The sequence below is a fragment of the Salmo trutta genome, chromosome 5 (genome assembly GCF_901001165.1).
Source record: "Salmo trutta chromosome 5, fSalTru1.1, whole genome shotgun sequence".
In the NCBI taxonomy this organism is placed as follows: domain Eukaryota; kingdom Metazoa; phylum Chordata; class Actinopteri; order Salmoniformes; family Salmonidae; genus Salmo; species Salmo trutta.
The window spans coordinates 24,775,430-24,795,467 of NC_042961.1; the positions used below are offsets into that span (position 1 = coordinate 24,775,430).

Below are 20,038 nucleotides of genomic sequence, written 5' to 3' on the forward strand. Positions count from 1 at the left end.
CTAATCTAAAATATAAGTTAAGTGAAAACTAAATAAAATATAAAGAGGAAAAGATGGTCATGTGTGGCTGGAGTCAGTTCTGTTTGGCTTGGTGGGGCTATATTAGAAATGTGGTGGCAGCGTAGCCTAGTGGTTAGAGCGTTGGACTAGTAACTGAAAGGTTGCAAGTTTGAATCCCTGAGCTGACAAAGGACAAATCTGTTGTTCTGCCCCTGAACAAGGCAGTTAACCCACTGTTCCTAGGCTGTTGTTGAAAATAATCATTTGTTCTTAACTGACTTGCCTAGTTAAATAAAGGTTAAAAATAGGGGTTTGTGTTGGTTGAAATTTTGACAGTGAGGAAATATAACATATTTTCAAGGCGGCCCTCTAGACCTCGTTAAAGACCTAATGCGGCATCCTAGGGCAAAACGAGTTTGACACCCATGATCTAGAATCTCTTTCCCAACATGTTTCATATATCAATGATGTTGCTCTTGCTGCTGGTGATTCTCTGATCCACCTCTACACAGACGACACCATTCTGTATAATTCTGGCCCCTCTTTGGACACTGTTACCTAACCTCCAGATGAGCTTCAATGCCATACAACTCTCCTTCCGTGGCCTCCAACTGCTCTTAAACGCAAGTAAAACTAAATGCATGCTATTCAATCGATCATTGCCCGCACCATCACTACTCTGGACGGCTCTGACTTAGAATACGCGGACAACTACAAATACCTGGGTGTCTGGTTAGACTGTAAACTCTCCTTCCAGACTCACATTAAGCATCTCTAATCCAAAATTAAATCTAGAATCGGCTTCCTATATCGCAACAAAGCATTCTTCACTCATGCTGCCAAACATACCCTCATAAAACTGACCATCCTACTGATCTTCGACTTCGGTGATGTCATCTATAAAATAGCCTCCAACACTCTACTCAACAAACTGGATGCAATCTATCACAGTGCCATCCGTTTTGTCACCAAAGCTTCATACACTACCCACCATTGCGACCTGTACACTCTCGTTGGTTGGCCCTCGCTTCATACTCGTCGCCAAACCCACTGGCTACAGGTTATCTACAAGTCTCTGCTAGGTAAAGCCCCGCCTTATCTCAGCTCACTGGTCACCATAGCAGCACCCACTCGTAGCATGCACTCACTGGTCACCAATTCCTCCTTTGGTCGTCTTTCCTTCCAGTTCTCTGCTGCTAATGATTGGAACGAACTGCAAAAATCTCTGAAGCTGGAGACTCATATCTCCCTCACTAGCTTTAAGCACCAGCTGTCAGAGCAGCTCACAGATCACTGCACCTGTACATAGCCCATCTGTAAACAGCCCATCTATCTACCTACCTCATCCCCATACTGTATTTATTTATTTATCTTGCTCCTTTGCACCCCAGTATCTCTACTTGCACCTCATTTGCACTCACTGTATATAGACTTTTTGTTTTCTTTTGTTCTACTGTATTATTGACTGTATGTTTTGTTTATTCCATGTGTAACTCTGTGTTGTTGTATGTGTCGAATTGCTATGCTTTATCTTGGCCAGGTCGCAGTTGCAAATGATAACTTGTTCTCAACTAGCCTACCTGGTTAAATAATGGTGAAATAAAAATACAATAAAACATTTGATGTAATAAAATATAATAAAATGTGTTGATTCTGAAAGCTGTGGCACTACCTTTTTTTTTAAACGGTCCCCACCAGAAAAAGTGGATCATGGAGCCTGTGCAACGTATACTATAATGAGCAGCTCTCTGAAACGGAATGCATGTCACTTTCATCTACAGCCTTATGTAGGATATTCAATCTACGATATCGTTCCTACACTACAGACTGCTACGTCTTCTAGGCTGTGCCTGTGGCAATTCCATGTCTGTGTGGACTACAATGCAGCCGCAGCCCAAAATCCAAGCAGTGACGCATTGCAGGTGCAAACACACCAATCAGAGCTAGCTATTTCATCCAACTACGTCTTGTACTTTTTCACTGACTAGCTGAAAGTATACATGCGCACTTAGCTAGTTCAATCTGCTACAGGCACTTTTTTGTTTAGATATGGGCTATAAATTAATGTCGTGGAAATATTTACAGAGGTGAGGTAATTTTACGTTTCATAACATTTTTGAATGCTAATAAATGCGTGATTTTACTAATTGAGTAAATGACGAGAAACGAAGTTGGCGGAGGGATAGCAAATGGGGGAGGAGTTAAAGAACAACCGTTAAAGGCGCGTCAAACTGTCTGCCAGACAGTGCGTTCGGTGAGGTTGCAAGTTTAGCGACTAAAAATTCTTTGCTATATCTCGCTGTTACAAGGTATATCGCAATGGTAAGTGAAGCAAATTCCAATTTTTCTCGTTTATGGTTCAGCATTTCTCCTTACGTCTTTTTCTCGACAAATGAGTTGTTGCTGGACAGCCATACTGCGTTTGAATGGGCAAACCTTGTTTTGTCGCCGCGGAAATTAATAGGTACCGGCGTTGTCGTGAGTCAGTTACCAACAAAAATCTAATCTCTTGCATTATTATACAAACTGTGGTAGTCACGGGACAATGTTGATTGTTACTTTAGCTAGCTAACTAGTTAAAGTTTACTGGCAAGACTTAACGTTTGCAAAGATTACCGCCAATTTTCAGTTAGTTTGGCAAATTACTGTAGCTAGCCAATGCTTTCATTTACAATGTAATCAACATTCTGTAGTCATCAAAACGAGAGCGACCTGGCTAGGTCAAATGGGGGTACCTGGCTAACATGCTAACTACTTGAGATGTTAGCTACAGTAACTAGCAGACTTTAACAGTTACCGCAGCTATATGGTTCACGGCCGATAGAACATCTACGTAGCTAATGTTGCTGTGAACCTTAGTCTTGGCGATGCTCTCGCAAGTCGGGAAAGAAACTTGATTATTTTACCTAATTTCCAGAATTGTTCATAGCTAGTTGGCTAACTACTAACCCAGCCACTCAAGGGTTGAAGTATAGCTCATGCTAACGGTAATATATGGTTGAAGGTTGCTTCTGGCATTGGGTAGCAAGCTGGATGGGTAATTTGAGTTAGCTACGAGCTAGCAGTAGCTATATGCATTTCTGAATGTTGGCTAATGTGACTATACATAGACCTGCTGGATAACTTCGTGGATGGCCAGTTGCTGGCTTCCCATAGAGTTAACGTTAAGGTTGACTCTAGTCAACTAGTCTTAGCTACTTCACATGTGGCCCAGTTTTAAATTCCCTCTCCTTTCCACCCCCAGGCTGATCAGCTAACAGAGGAGCAGATTGCCGGTAAGACAGCATTGTATTCTTCTGGTCCCTACCCTGACACGTGGCCCACTGTGGCTCCCCCCACCTACCCGGCATTGGATTTATATTTTTGCCTTTTAAGGCTTTCGTTGGACAAGCTGGTCATAAAACAAGAATTAGACAAGCCTTAAACCCCAGTGTACAGGACTCACTCATGGAAAGTGGCACACTTTGCATTTTTATGGTTTCCATGTCACAAATGATCTAATCAGAAAGTGATCATAAGGGCCCATGCCTTGATCAACTGCCAGACTGTGCTGGCGGCAGCCTTTGACATGGGTGTGTCCTCTCGTTGTTGAATGGAATGCGGTTAGCTAGTTAATGACAGGAATGCCTTTTTGCTTGTAAAAAAAACTCTTACCATAAATGCCGGTATCGAAGAATTTAAACTCGTTTTGTCTTCTGAGATTTCCCTGTAGTGGCTCCCCTCCAGGACAGTGATTCATGGGGACGACATGCCTGGGTTGTTGTAGTGGTTTTCACTTCACTAGCCACTTAAGTTGACATGACACCTGTTTTGGGCTTCAGCTTTCAGAAAATGCTGACATTTATTTCATAGTGGTGTAAAGAAGCACATTTTGGTTAATTTTACTGCTAACTGCTTAGACCCAAAATAAGGCTGTAGAAAATTACTCTGTTTAGTCACCCTCTCCTTTTGCGTCTTCCCCTCTGATACTATGCATGCAAGTACTACACTTTTCATTCTGAGCTTAATGGAAACGGGCTGGCTCTTGTTTTACAGTGAAGGCTATAGCCTATTATTGAACATGGAATTTGTCAATTTCAAACATTGCCAAAAATGCAATTTGTGGAACCCTGGTCTAAAGTGTGAATAATGCTAGCAGTAACAGATGAGGGAATCTAATAGCAACTATGATGGGTTTCTAATGACTAGGAAAGTTGCTATGAAAACCAATAACAAGACAAAAATGCTGGTTAGTGAGATGAGGAATTCTTTGCATTGTTTCTATGGATGTGTTTTTTCCAAGTTAAGACGCTTCATTATTTGAAGTAAAACATGTTCAGGTTTCAAATGATTCTACCGCCTCAGGCTGACCATTGTAGAGTGGTGGGTGACGTGCTGATAGTTGATGGTAGGCTGGCTATAGCCTGTGCATTCGACTAGGAGGCGTGCTTTACGAGTTGACATTGAGAAGTAAAAATGGGTCCTTTATAATCGTGGCCACAAGTTAACACGCGATTGCACAACAAATAATTATAAATGCTATGACTGGGCTTACAAAAGCAGACTTCACCCCAGTAGGCTTTTTGAGGAGCTACACTCGAGCTGTCGGGCGCTTCCTCTTCAAACTAGGCTCTGTTTGCGTGTGGTAAACAAAATGCATGATGACTAACAAATACACACGTGCCAATTTAATTCCACAATTATGAAAAATAACCTATAGACTGATAAGCATGCCTGGTCAAATGTATTTTTTCAGCGGTTAACCACTAACATCCCTATTGGTGTAAGCTTTCAAAGTCTAAATCCTGGTACATGGTGTTTGCTGAAATGCTGCTTACCTAGAGCATCATTTGAAAAGTGTCATTTGTAGGCAAGTGTCCCCTGAGATACTGTCTTGTACAGTGTATTTCAAAGGACTTACTAACTTTTAGGCTTTTTTTCTCTTCTGTTTGGTGTAGTGGAGGCAATTAGGGTGTTTTTGTTTGTAGACCCATAAGGGTTTCTTGACAGTGGCAGAAAGTATTTATTACACAGTACCCCTGCAACAAAGGAATTCTCTATCGCAAAGTACTTTCAGCTGCAGGCCACGTCTTGGGTTTCATGACTCTGACAAGCTGCTGCATGCCACAACTGCTCAACAAGGCTCCTGGCAAACAGCTTGTCATTCATTCTGCTTCCTACCCTGACTTTGCTGTTTGTTCATGTCGTCTGTCCTTTGTTTAACCAAACGGAGCAGTTGGTGTTGGAACACCCAAATGCTTATGGTAATGCAGCTAGCTGGTTTGTCACCTGGAACATGAGTGATGTATTACATTTTGGGTGTTGAGCTGACAGGGTTCAGGGTGGAGTGTATTGTCAAGGAGTTGATATTCCGAACAAATTTTCTCCCTGCTAATGTTGAGTTAAAGTGCCACTTTCTTTGTTTTAATTATTTTTTTTTTTGCAACTGGTCTTTTTGGGTTTCCTGTGTCACGTCTTCCTGTTGAGCTGCCGACAGGGGTCTCAATGTTTGTTTCACTCTCTCTGCAGAGTTCAAAGAGGCTTTCTCGCTCTTTGATAAGGATGGTGACGGCACCATCACCACCAAAGAGCTGGGAACCGTGATGCGCTCTCTGGGCCAGAACCCCACAGAGGCTGAGCTGCAGGACATGATCAACGAGGTGGACGCTGATGGTGAGGAGCCAGCTCTGACGCGACACCTCTTATGGCACTACACACAACATATTCTTTAAGCCTGTCTGTTCTCTCTCTCCAGGTAATGGAACGATAGACTTCCCAGAGTTCCTGACCATGATGGCAAGGAAGATGAAGGACACAGACAGCGAGGAGGAGATCCGAGAAGCGTTCCGCGTCTTTGACAAGGTAACACTCCCATCTGCATTCATCCTGACAACGTTTTGGTGTGGGGTAGTGCTCTTCAACCAGCGTGTGCTCTGATCTAGGATGGGAACGGTTACATCAGTGCTGCTGAGCTGCGCCATGTGATGACGAACCTTGGGGAGAAGCTGACCGACGAGGAAGTTGACGAGATGATCCGAGAAGCAGACATTGATGGAGATGGCCAGGTCAATTATGAAGGTTGGTACAAAATATGAATTTAACAGATTGAAGAACCCACTTTTGGACATTGGAGGAGTAACATTGGCTTTTTATTTCTCTCCCTTGCAGAGTTCGTACAAATGATGACGGCGAAGTGAAGGCCTTCTACAGATGTTGTATAAATAACTTGCCTTTTTTTTCTTCTGTGGAATTTATCTGTAAAATCTTAATATCCCCCCCTCCCTGCTGTCCAAAGGAACTGCATGTAAACTGCATAGGCTCTGAGTCCCCATGTCCCTTTCTTTTGCTGTCCTCGTGTTTTGGAGTGACGGTGTGGTTGTACAAACGGGTGCCTGTCGCAGCCCCAGGGGTTGGAGGGCGCTTAATGGTCACGTCGGCTCCGTTCTTGACGCGTGGCAACATTGGTGACCTGTCACTTGGGGCAGCTATGTTGCCATGGAAATGCCCTAGAGGAGTAACTCTGCATGGACTACGGACAAAGTGTATATGGAAATCTCTCAGCATTGCACTACTGCAAAGAAAATTATAAAAAAAAACTACACAGGTGTATCTTCTAGGTACACTTAAACTCTTTTTGTATCTGCTGTTCTTTACCAGAAAACAACTTTGTTTTAATCTTACTATGCTTTTTAATGTTTTACTCACTACTTTTTTATGGTCTTTGGCCATGCTTCAAATAATCCATTCCAAGTTGTATATTTTTGTTTTCCAATAAAATTTACAATTTACCCAGATTTGAAAATTGTCTTTTCTCAACCGTAATGGATTGTTGCCTTTGTGTAGTAAACTTTTTGTATAAAGGAAAGCTGTTTGTTTTGATAAACATTTATTTTGCATAGGACTTGGTATGGAAGATATTTACTAAAGTGACCAGGTAAATTCCACGAGCACAGAATGTATCAGCCAATGCCTCTTAACATTCAGCTAAGCTCTGATCAAATTTGTAGTCCACTAAAAATAAATGGATTTGGTGGATCAAGGATTATTATATTGTCAATATTACTCATTAGACTGCCAATTTACTGTCCAGGTCTTTTGCTAACTGGCTGCATTATCTGATCTTATTGGCTTGGTACTAGGCAGAAGCTGACTGCCTCGTGTCTTTGGCACAAGTCTGCATCACAAGATGCCTGAATTGTAGGTATGCATGTCGGCACACTAAGGCTGTAAATGGAACAGTGCTCATTTGTTGAATTTGTTCATTTGCAGAGATGCTAAGTTTGAAGATGAAATAAAGCTCTTTATTGTGGTACTCACCTGTGCTTCTTGATCCTCTGTACCCCTGTCACCCTGCATGGTGACTTACTGAACTTCTCGCTGTTAACGGTCAATCAGGAAGTGCCATACAGCACTTTGACAAGTGGGCCTGGAAAAGTTGCTCTTTGCCAGCAAGGCAATAGGATTACTCAACATACTTTTGATGAACCCCATGTGTTATGACCAATGTGTGTAGTTGACAAAGTACACAAATGCATTTGACACCTGTTTCTCACCTTGAGGCTATATGGTGAACAGCTCTAACAATCAACTTTTTTTCCCCCTTCTCAGTAAGGTGTTGAATGTGTGACTTGTTATACAGTTTAATGTGATGCAAATGGTCTTGTGACAGATTTGACAAGATTAAACATTGGATCATGTGTTCCTTTTTTAGTCTCACATGACAACATTGTGCTGACCCAGAAGATTTGGTCATCTTGCTCTCTCAGGCCAAAGTTAAGTCTAATCAGGTCAATACCCCCAAGGCCGCGGACAAATGAAGGCTCCTCAGAGGAGAAAGGGGATTTCATAAAGTGAATTTCATAAAAAGTGAAACATTAAAGTTAACCTTTTTAGATAATATACTAAATATAATCACGTCACCAAATAATTGATTAAAATACACTCTTTTGCAATAAAGGTCTACATTAGCCTCAGCAGCACTCTGTAGGGTAGCACCATGGTGTAGCCGGAGGACAGCTAACTTCTGTCCTCCTCTGGGTACATTGACTTCAATACAAAACCTAGGAGGCTCATGGTTCTCACCCCCTTCCATAGACTTCCATAGTAATTATGACAACTTCAGGAGGACGTTGCAGCGTGAGCTCTTGCAGCATGAACTGACATGTCCTAATCAAAGGATCAGATAATGAATCTAGTACTGAAAGCAAAAGCTACAGCTAGCTAGCACTGCAGTGCATAAAGTGTGGTGAGTAGTTGACTCAAAGAGAGAGACAGTAGTTGAGCAGTTGTGAAAAATTCAAGAGAAGTGAGATAGAGCTTGGTTGTATTTTTTAAAACTTTCACTTAGCTAGTGAATGCAGCTATCTAGTTAAGCCTACTCAAACACCCGGCTCAAACATAGTGGGATACTGAGCTAGTTAGCTGGCTATGGATAGCCAACACTGGAACTCTCTAGTTCTAGTATGTTGACTATGATGTAGGCTGTGTGTGTCTGTTAGTACTTGGTATTTTAATATCATGACCACTAAGGTTTGGAAAGGTTTTTTCGACTGGTCACAGACAGCTGATGTGTTGTGCACTGAAGTCCACAATCGAAGGGAAAAGGTGAGAGGAGAGTGCATAGATAGTTGCGAATTATACACTGCTCAAAAAAATAAAGGGAACACTTAAACAACACATCCTAGATCTGAATGAAATAAATAATCTTATTAAATACTTTTTTCTTTACATAGTTGAATGTGCTGACAACAACATCACACCAAAATAATCAATTGAAATCCAATTGATCAACACATGGAGGTCTGGATTTGGAGTCACACTCAAAATTAAAGTGGAAAACCACACTACAGGCTGAGTCAACTTTGATGTAATGTCCTTAAAACAAGTAAAAATGAGGCTCAGTAGTGTGTGTGGCTTCCACGTGCCTGTATGACCTCCCTACAACGCCTGGGCATGCTCCTGATGAGGTGGCGGATGGTCTCCTGAGGGATCTCCTCCCAGACCTGGACTAAAGCATCCGCCAACTCCTGGACAGTCTGTGGTGCAACGTGGCGTTGGTGGGTGGAGCGAGACATGATGTCCCAGATGTGCTCAATTGGATTCAGGTCTGGGGAACGGGCGGGCCAGTCCATAGCATCAATGCCTTCCTCTTGCAGGAATGAGGTCTAGCATTGTCTTGAGGTAGGAGGAACCCAGGGCCAACCGCACCAGCATATGGTCTCACAAGGGGTCCGAGGATCTCATCTCGGTACCTAATGGCAGTCAGGCTACCTCTGGCGAGCACATGGAGGGCTGTGCGGCCCCCCAAAGAAATGCCACCCCACACCATGACTGACCCACCGCCAAACCGGTCATGCTGGAGATGTTGCAGGCAGCAGAACGTTCTCCACGGCGTCTCCAGACTCTGTCACGTCTGTCACGTGCTCAGTGTGAACCTGCTTTCATCTATGAAGAGCACAGGGCGCCAGTGGTGAATTTGCCAATCTTGGTGTTCTCTGGCAAATGCCAAACGTCCTGCACGGTGTTGGGCTGTAAGCACAACCCCCACCTGTGGACGTCGGGCCCTCATACCACCCTCGTGGAGTCTGTTTCTGACCGTTTGAACAGACACATGCACATTTGTGGCCTGCTGGAGGTCATTTTGCAGGGCTCTGGCAGTGCTTCTTCTGCTCCTCCTTGCACAAAGGCGGAGATAGCGGTCCTGCTGCTGGGTTGTTGCCCTCCTACGGCCTCCTCCACGTCTCTTGATGTACTGGCCTGTCTCCTGGTAGCGCCTCCATGCTCTGGACACTACGCTGACAGACACAGCAAACCTTCTTGCCACAGCTCGCATTGATGTGCCATCCTGGATGAGCTGCACTACCTGAGCCACTTGTGTGGGTTGTAGACTCCGTCTCATGCTACCACTAGAGTGAAAGCACCGCCAGCATTCAAAAGTGACCAAAACATCAGCCAGGAAGCATAGGAACTGAGAAGTGGTCTGTGGTCCCCACCTGCAGAACCACTCCTTTATTGGGGGTGTCTTGCTAATTGCCTATAATTTCCACCTGTTGTCTATTCCATTTGCACAACAGCATGTGACATTTATTGTCAATCAGTGTTGCTTCCTAAGTGGACAGTTTGATTTCACAGAAGTGTGATTGACTTGGAGTTACATTGTGTTGTTTAAGTGTTCCCTTTATTTTTTTGAGCAGTGTATATTCAACGAGAAACGTGATCATGATGTTTTTAAGTGGCTGCTATGAAAGTGAACTGTGTTTGCGTGTGATCAGCATTGTATTCACTATGCCGATTCTGTTGAAAAATGTAAATAGTCCAGATGGCCATATGATTAATTGTTCAGCAGTCTTATGTCTTGGGGGTAAAATCTGTTAAGGAGCCTTTTGGACCTAGACTTGGCACTCCGGTACCGCTTGCCATGCGGTAGCAGAGAGAACAGTCTATGACTCATGTCTAAACCTATCAATTGACAGTCATCCAATACGCTGATATAGAAATAAGGCCATGCTCATAAAAAAAAAAATATATATATATCATCCTCCCTTATCGTAAAACAGCACCGACCGCCACTGCCGCGGGCCCGACGATATTCCAGGGTGCATTCCCAGAGCATGCGCAGAACGGCTGCCAATTTTCATGGAAATGTTCAACCTCTCCTTGTCCCAGTCTGTAATCCCCATGTTTTAAGATGACCACCATCATTCCTGTCCCCAAGAACTCTAAGGCTTCATGCCACAATGACTTACGTCCTGTAGCATCCGTAAGTGCTTTGAGAGGCTGGTTATGGCACACACCAACTCCATCATTCCAGACACCCTAAACCCACTCCAATTTGCATACTGCCCCAACAGATCCATAGACAACGCCATCTCAATTGCACTCCACACTGCCCTCAACCACCTAGATAAGAGCAATACCTATACGACAATGCTGTTGCATTGGCTACATCTCAGCGTTCAACACCATTGTCCCCTCCAAGCTCGTCACCAAGCTTAGGACCTTGGGACTGAACACTTCCCTCTGCAACTGGATCCTGGACTTTCTGACGGGCCAACCCCAAGTGGTGAGGGTAGGCAACGTCACCTCCGCCACACTGACCCTCAACACGGGGACCCCACAGGGGTGTGTACTTAGTCCCCTCCTGTACTCCCTGTTCACTCACGACTACAACACCATCATCCACCTCGACGGGATCTGCTGGTCGAGAGCTTCAAGTTCCTCTGTGTCCAAATCACACACAAGTTCTGAAGTTCTAAGGCTGTACCATTGAGAGCATCTTGACTGGCTGCGTCACTGTTTGGTATGGCAATAGCACCGCCCTCGATCGCATGGCGCTACAGAGGATGGTGTGGACTGCCGAATAACATCACTGGGGCCGAGCTCCCTGCCATCCTGGACCTCTATATATCAGGTGTTGTTGAAGGAAGGCCTGGAAAATCGTTAAAGACTCCAACCACCCAAGCCATAGACTGTTCTCTCTGCTACCGCACGGCAAGAGGTTACCGGCGTATCAAGTCTGACACCAACAAGCTCCTGAACAGCTTCTATCCCCATGCCATAAGACTGCTAAATAGCTAACTAAATAGCTACACGGACTATCTGAGTTGACCTTTGTATTTTATTCTTGATTTTGCACTGTCTCTATGTATCAGTGTTGCTTGCGTCCCTCCCCTCGCCCCAGTGACAATAGTCACCTTCAAAGCATCGTTATCTTTCGCCCCACAAAAGCCGCGACCCTTGCAGTGCAAGGGAAATCAGCTACGTCAAGGTCTCAGAGCGTGTGACATCACCGATTGAAACGCTATTCAACCTGGCCATAACCCTCTGAGAAGAAATCTGATATAATGTCTAATAAGGACTACTAACTTTACTTGATGAAGCGTTTTCATCCATACATGATGTGTCTATATGACCACCCAAGTTTGTTGAGTATTAGTGTGCTATGCATCTAGTAATAGCTGCACACCACTCATTCTCACTGATACTCTGTGGATGCGTTTAGACAGGCAACCCAATTCTGATCTGTTTTTCACTAGTTGGTGTTTTGACCAATCACATCAGATCTTTTCCAGAGCTGATCTGATTGGTCAAAATACCAATTAGTGAAAAAAAATATCAGAATTGGGCTGACTGTCTAAACACAGCCATTCACACTTATTTAAAGATCCAGATGGGATTACAACTAACCTACCAAAAAGTAGCCTAAAGATGATTGTAACACCATAATAAATTATCCTATTGTGACATGCCACTAGAAAACCATTTATGACACATTTCTAACCTGGTCGTGCAGTAGACCTGTGTGACGTTACAAAGGAAACACTTCACGGTAACTATGACAATATTCATTTGTGTCATTATCAACATCTTAAACTTCGACCTGGGTCACACAGTGTCAGCTTGTTGAAAAATACATTGTTCGTGGGGCTGCTATTAGTAACAGTCACGGTCTGAGAAGCTGTAATTCTATCTCTGTTGAACAAACAGCAGACGGCGAAGTGCATACACACGGTACTGGGAAAACAATGACCGTAGGAAAGAATATTTCCAAAGTTAGTGACATATCCCGCGATGATGCATCATGCAGGACAGAGGAGAGGGTAAGCTTGAGACTAGTCGGTTTAATTTTGTATCTTTGTCATGAAAAAAAGAGGTTTGCTGAGAGCCAAAATAGGCTGTGAAGTGTTATTATCTTTGCACTCAGGAGGAGTTGGCAGTCATAGGATATTATGACTGTACACTGAAGTTGGATTCAGTCTCTTAGCAAAGAAATTCAGTAGCTATAGGTATTCATGACTAAAATGTCACTAAAATGTAGCTGTAGAAATAAATGAAGTCGGTTATTTTGTCACGTATACCTCAAAATACAGTCCATAAACAAGCCTTTTGCCTGTATTACAAGCCTTTTTTTTTACTGTTTGGTCTTTCTTGCATCTACAGGGCAATGAGAAAGGGGACCAGTGTGACAGAGGCAGATGGTGGATGGGTACTTTGAAAGTAGGTCTTATCAGTGAGGGGAAAACAACAACAGTTGGTTTCAGTCATCTTCACACAGTTCTACTATTAAGATGATGGAATTATGTAGAATTTATGTAATATTAAAAGATTAGATAAAATTCTCTATCCAGTGCATTTAAAGGTGATGCTGTCCAAAAAAATGCCTTGTGTGCAGGAGATATTTAAAAATATATATATATTTTCCTCTCATTCGCATCCCTCCAGGATACGCCCATCCCTGGGAGTTACCACATCCGGGACTTCATTGAGGAGGCTGGCCTGAACCCGGTCCGTAGGACGTATGGCTTTAAGGGTACGGGAAGAGACACCAAGATGCAGATGCGTAAGGGAGACTTGCTGCTGCCGGGAGCCTATTGCTTCACTGACTCCACCCAAGAGGCCCTCCAATGCCAGGCCTCATACTCCTTTAAGAGCTGCCCACGCCCAGAAAACTACACCCTGGGTATCCGCGACAAGGTGGGGAGAGGATGGGAAGGGGACAAGAGGAGGGGGACCAGGGGAGGTGGTGTGGGGGAAATGAGATGGGGAGGCGCGGAGAAAGGGGGTGTTATCAGCATTCATGTATCTTCTAATAATGCAGTTTTATTTGACATTTTAACCTGAATGTTTTATATTGTCCATCTTTGTCCAGGAAATAGACCTTTCACCATGCCACTACAATGTGACCCAGAAACCAGTGCCCAAGATACCCTGCAAGTAAGCACCTGTCCTGCACAATCTATCGTTATCATTTTTACACTTTCAAATCATCCTTTGAATCACAGCAAGCAGACTGCCTCTGATTCATCTCCTTGATATATGAATCATCCCCTTGATATCTTTTTCCTGTACAAACAACCACCTGACCTCTCATTTCCAGTACCACACAACAGGTCTGGCCTCTTCTCTACGGCACCTATTCTCCTCTCGAACCACTCTCTCTCTCTTCTCTCCTTGCAGACAGGTGATGTTTCGTTCGGCAGTGCAGCGTACCAGCTTTCTGCCTGTGAGTATCTAGTCTCCACTAGCTATGACTAAGCCCCTGACGTTGCCGACAAAGGCTTGCAGACGTACGTGTTTCAGTCGGTTTGGTTATGACACCCATAACAGAGTCCGTTAGAGACCTACAGTATGTTATGGAGGTTACGGTATATTATCTCTGACCACATTTGATGCCTATTATGGCACTGTGTTGATTGATGTTTCAAGTTCGGTTGCACTGTGTGTGCTGCAGTGTGCAGCAAGTGCGTCCGCACATATTCGAGCAGTGTTGGCAGCTCTCTAGCGTTAACAGAGAAGGAAATGTGTTGGGAAATATCAAGGGTGTCATTACTATGTAGTAGGGAGCTTTTTTTCACCGCTAGTGGTGTGTCAGGGCTAGTCCAAAACAAGTTTATTGTCAAAGGTTAAACAGTTCAACAAGTCCCGTGGCAATCATATTTGTAGCCACAGCCATTCAGACAGCTGTCTGCTTGATGAATTGAAGCAGGTTCGCCATATATCAGGGGTCAAGGGTCACAGAGTCTTAATTTTTTACACTGAAAATAGTCAGCCAGCGAATCCCTATCAATCTCATTGAAATGAGCAACGGAGGATTTCTATTGGATTTCTCTTTGCAGGCTCCAAATGTGAAGTAGACTTTCACATATTCACATAGAAATATCCCCAGGGTTTAAGGCATTGCAAACCCAACGAAGAGGGGGGTTGTTTTCTTTCTTATGATTTGACTTAATTTCTTCATCCTCGGGCCTAAATGTGCCCCAGATTTGTTTGTGTGCACTGTGCAGTGTCTGTGCAGATGCAACTCAGAACAAACCATGTTTGGAGTCTGTATTTCCACTTTATTTTATTTATTCCTATCTGGGATTATCTAAATAAATCTTTATTGTTTGGCCATGGCCTCTGATAAAGTTTTGTGGTCGAAGAGAACAGCTCGGGGTATCTGCACTATGCACACGTGGCGTATCTATGGGAATAGAGGTGTCGAGGACCTTCGCTGCGGCATAGTCCGTCTTGACACACATAATTAATGAAAGGTCAAAGGTTCAGCAGACATTTGTGGCATGGGCCAGTTATCTGTGCCGCACCGGGAGAATGTGGCGCTCGCTCCGACAGCAGCAAAAAGTAGGCCGGGCGCCTTGCACAGAGGCAGATCACCAGGACAGCTCATCACGGGCAGGCGAGTGTGCTTTGGTCCTCTGAAATACACCTGCATTAACACCTTCACCGCAGATCAGCTCCCCTGAGGGCTGGCGGACAGGCGGGGGTGGGGGGGGGGGATCAAGTGAACTTGCCCAGCGCAATCAAATGGCAAATAATGATAGCTATAGCTAGCTAGTCTGAGCTCAGGGACATAGAAAGGCTTCTTTTTCTCTTCTTCTTTTTCTTCTTCTCTCGTTCTTTGTGCTATGAATCACCGCATCAGGAGGGCTAGGGATGGATTACTGGCTCAGCGACATAAAAATGTTTTATGTCAGGAACGGGGAAGGCTAGGATAGGCTATGTGCTATTTTCTGCTTGTGGCCAACAGTGTGTGTTAGTGGGCAGCAGGTGGAAATGAGAGCTGGATGCCATTGAAATAAAGTAGTTTGAACCTCACGTAATTCATATAATGTATATGCTGTGGTTCAAGTATAAATAGCCATACAATATGAACTGCCTCACAGATCCAACTTTAGTCCTTGAATACTTATACAATCGTGATTCGTGCCAGTAAATAATCTTCCTTGGTCCCTCTGGGCAGTTTTCTTTGCCTGTGTGAGTGAGTTAGCCTATTGTAAATAGTGAATCAAATGGTTCATGTTTGTGTTCAGAGAGAGGGCCCTGCTCCTGGACATTACAACATGAAGACGGGCCCGACCAAAGGAGTCACGTCCTGTTTCAGATCCACTGTGCCCCGTCTTCACAGTGTGCGCTCGGTGAGTGACGCACACACACACGCACACACACACACACACACACACACACACACACACACACACACACACACACACACACACACACACACACACACACACACACACACACACACACACACACACACACACACACACACACACACAGAGTCACCTTCACCACCATTGAGAGTAGTCACACTTTCCTAAGCATAATGTCACTTCAGATAGTTTAAACAGAAACTGTCATTTTTAAAGCTTGGTATGGTATGCTCTCTCCCACAGTAATGATACGTGAAGACCTAGCTAGCTGTGCTTTTTTAGTGAGTGTTTGTTGATCTTGTTTGGCAGAGGACACCAGGACCGGGGACCTACGAGCCGTCCTGGCAGATGGGTCACCGTCTGGGGACGGAGGCCAACATGGGCAGGGCCCACGGTCTCTTCTTCCGCAATGTCTTCTAGATCGTCCAACTAGTGTCATCCAGCCATCCCTTATTATGACTCCCTAGTTCCCCCACTTCTACTGTCTGATAGAATTCACATGACACTGGGTGGTCATGTTGTTTATTTTCTCTCTGAGTAAAGAAAAACCCTGATTTCGTTGTCAAATGCACTTGACTTCATTTACTCACAAACACATCTCTTACTATTGCCAGACACATAGGCCTACCATTATCAAATACATTTGTTTTGCCTAAGTCAATTTTAGAGACACTAACCAGGGAAACCAAACAATATTAATCTGCATTGCAACGCTGGTTGACTAAGGGCTCGATTCAATCCGTAGAAGATCGGCGTTATAGCGGGATTGAAATTTAACGGCAGTGTTTTCACGGAGACTGCATTCACGTTAAACGATGCATATCTCGGCTCTATCGAACATTTCCTAAAAACGTCCCATCTTCGGCACTACGGATAGAACCCAGCCCTTTGTACTTCTGCCTACCCCAGTTTCTCTCCCTCTCTCTCCGCTGGCAGCCTGTCTGGCAGGCTGTTGTGCCTCCACACTATCTGCTGTGCTATGCACTCGTGAGTGAGGGGGGAAATGCAGTTCAGTCATCCGTCACATGCACATAGCTGGCATGCTGCACATTCAACATTAGCGGAGCAGCCAGTGTCACACCACGAAAGAGCTATTCTTATCACTACCGATCCTTACTGTCAATGAAAAAAACGAACACGGGATAATGTTGGACTCAGGTTACACTGACATAAACCATAGCCTTGATAGGAATCAGGCCCGTGGAAGGTAGGCCAAGTAGTTCATTTCGGTTCTGGATGCTCCGATTGTCTGAAACCACATTACATTCTCATCAGATTGTGGGAATAAACAGAGAGAAAATACTCTTCTCTCTGTGCAGCTATGAGATAAAAAAAAACAACAACCAGGGAGTACTTGTTCTCGACGTCTTTTGAGACATCACTATGCATCTCACTCGTTCCATTGCCCTCTATAGATGTCAGTTCATAATGTCTGCATTCTCGCAATATTCCCAAATATATCCACAATGTCATTATCTTAGCACATCAGTTTAAACCTTCCAACACTTCACGTCCTTGTCTTCAGCTAGCGACACATGCGAGCGGCTCAAGTGTTTCAAGAGCAGGGCTCTTATTGACGTTGTCATTATGTAGGGGACTAAGGAGAACACTTTGAGGCTGACAGAAAGACATCCCTATTTACATGGGCTATAAGCCTGGTCCTGTAAGTGGGTAAATCCATTTTGAATTCAATCACTTTTTGACAGCATCCCTTTGGATTTAAACAAAACTGTTCTTACATGTTTGCCAATGGAAGAAGTGCTCAGAAAGTTACCTTTTAGACCTGAATGCCAAAACATTCAGGAGATAAAGGTGCTCAAAATTGACCCATTTTGCATACCCCACCATACCATGAGACATCGATGTCCTCAGCACTGGAAAATATAAATGGTTGAGTTTGATATCACTTAAAAGCTTACAAACACTTCTGGTGGATGCATCATCGCTGTAGGCTGTGGTCAGGTGTACACTATAGCCAGCCACTGGTAGCCTAGTGGTTAGAGAAGCGAGCCAGCAACCGGAGGGTTGCTGGCATCATCCTAGTTACCATCACCCTTGTACAAGGCCCTAAACCCCCTACAATTGCTCCAGGGGCGCTGCACTGCAGATGACCCATTGCTTCCAGTCCCCCGGGATGTGTTTGTCTCAGGGGGTTGGCGTATGATAGTAAAGACACATTTAAGTTCTCTGCAAGTTAATGAACAATAAAGTACATCTTATTTTATAATCCCTCATGGTCATCATGACAACACTCAGGACTACCTGGCTTGATGACTCCTTGCTGTCCCCAGTTCACCTGGCCGTGCTGCTGCTCCAGTTCCAACTGTTTTGCCTGCAGCTATGGAACCCTGACCTGTTCACCGGACGTGCTACCTGTCCCAGACCTGTTGTCCCAGACCTGCTGGAACCCTGACCTATTCACCGGACGTGCTACCTGTCCCAGACCTGCTGTTTTCAACTCTCTAGAGACAGCAAGAGCAGTAGAGATACTCTCAAAGATCGGCTATGAAAAAGCCAACTGACACTTACTCTTGTGGTTTGGCTGACCACAACATTGGTTTGGCTGACCACAATGCCTAGCATCATTTATACCTGGTTCTAACATGTGTCCTGATCTTGTCCACATTCCGATTGTGCCCACATTTTCAAACATGTGTCACTTACATCATCCATCTGCTGTGTCTGCATTGTGACCAGATTTCCTGGTCCCTCCCCGTATGCACATTATTTTACAGATGTTCTTTCAAAATAATATTTCATTTTAAGAAAAATGTATGCCATAAGCCAATGGTGCCACCTGTCAATGATTTTAGAAGGCAACATAATGATGATTTAAATGGTTTCACTGTCCAGATCCTTATATCCAGACACAATGGGTCTCCGATGACCTCTGGAGGTGATCAGGAAATCTGATCACAATCAGATCACAATGTGTCTTTTGATTGTCTACACCCGTCAAAAAATGTGGGCACAATCAGAATGCGAACAAGATCAGGACAAAGGATGCATGCTAGAACCAGGTGTAAACGGGGCTAGTGAGAAAAGGACAACATATGATTGAACCAGGATCAACCTCTCCAAAAAATGCGGAATAAATTACTCTCAGAGAAGGTAAAGCATGCACCTAGGCCACATTTTATTTTCTAGCAATTGCGTGACTTTGTGTTATCGAAAAGCAAAGGAAACGAGATAAGCTTGTTCAATTGATCACCTCCTTCTAAACTCCATGTAAAATCCTCTTCGGGTTTGGAGACAGTTGGGTTGGCTGCAGCCAAGGTTAATTGCAGGATTAAGTCACTCACTTTCATTAGAAACCATTTGGTGTCAACAAGGACAACTAGGCAGAACAGGCAACCCAAACATGACCTTCTGATTCCTTGAATAGCTAAATGAATTTAGGATAATATTGGGAAGGCGATATGATAGTGGATGTTTTTAAAATCCTCCAATCCTTATAATTGGCAGCTTTGAACAGGAAGTGACCCACCATCAAACCGAGCAGTTCAAAGAAATTGCCATACTATTTGTGTTTTCCATTATTTGAGGTAAGGACGTCTGTCCTGAATTGGCGCATACTGTCTCTGGACATACAACAACAAGCATCATCAGTCACTCCACGGTCCACATCACTCTAATGATGAACCCACGACGCCAAACGAGCGAAAACAGCCTTTGTTTACAACGCAATGAACCAAGATGGCCGCCCCCACACAATCTACTGCTTCTTCCTCCCTTCCTTGTATTACATGGCCACCTTACATGGCCGCCAAAACTCCAGCCCTCTCATGTAGCCCAATGGTAAGACATGAAGACAGAGCTGTCATGGAGTATTGTTCACTTATGTCCTCTCCGGCAGGGTCACATCCATTCCCATCGCCACCACGGTGTTGACGGCTAAAGAATTCAGAAGGCAGCATGACACCAAGGCAGATGACCAGGTATCTCTTTACCATTTAATTGACAGGTGCGATAGGCAGACATTACAGCTCTATTAAATGACATATAAAAGTTTAACAAGGTTGAATAGGCTGCTGTTAGTGAAACAAGGGGTCATTGTTTATCCCGTAATGGCGCTGGCATGATGTTGGGCACATGGACACAGACCAAGGCTGTTTGAGGGCGATCAG

At 44.2% G+C, this 20,038-nt stretch overlaps 2 protein-coding genes across 2 annotated transcripts; both read left to right on the forward strand.

The window, feature by feature from the left end:
* The first annotated feature begins 2,176 nt into the window (after positions 1–2,176).
* Positions 2,177–7,291, forward strand: calm2a (calmodulin 2a (phosphorylase kinase, delta)). The gene is made up of 6 exons (XM_029753090.1): positions 2,177–2,322; positions 3,245–3,275; positions 5,509–5,652; positions 5,735–5,841; positions 5,922–6,057; positions 6,148–7,291. Exons 1-6 carry the CDS (start codon positions 2,320–2,322, stop codon positions 6,174–6,176), a joined length of 450 nt encoding a protein of 149 aa, XP_029608950.1. The 5' UTR covers positions 2,177–2,319; the 3' UTR covers positions 6,177–7,291.
* Positions 7,292–12,434: 5,143 nt separating this feature from the next.
* On the forward strand, positions 12,435–16,463 carry stpg4 (sperm-tail PG-rich repeat containing 4). Its single transcript, XM_029752110.1, has 7 exons — positions 12,435–12,578; positions 12,919–12,975; positions 13,201–13,452; positions 13,628–13,692; positions 13,936–13,981; positions 15,789–15,893; positions 16,221–16,463. Exons 1-7 carry the CDS (start codon positions 12,504–12,506, stop codon positions 16,329–16,331), a joined length of 711 nt encoding a protein of 236 aa, XP_029607970.1. The 5' UTR covers positions 12,435–12,503; the 3' UTR covers positions 16,332–16,463.
* The last annotated feature ends 3,575 nt before the right edge of the window (positions 16,464–20,038 follow it).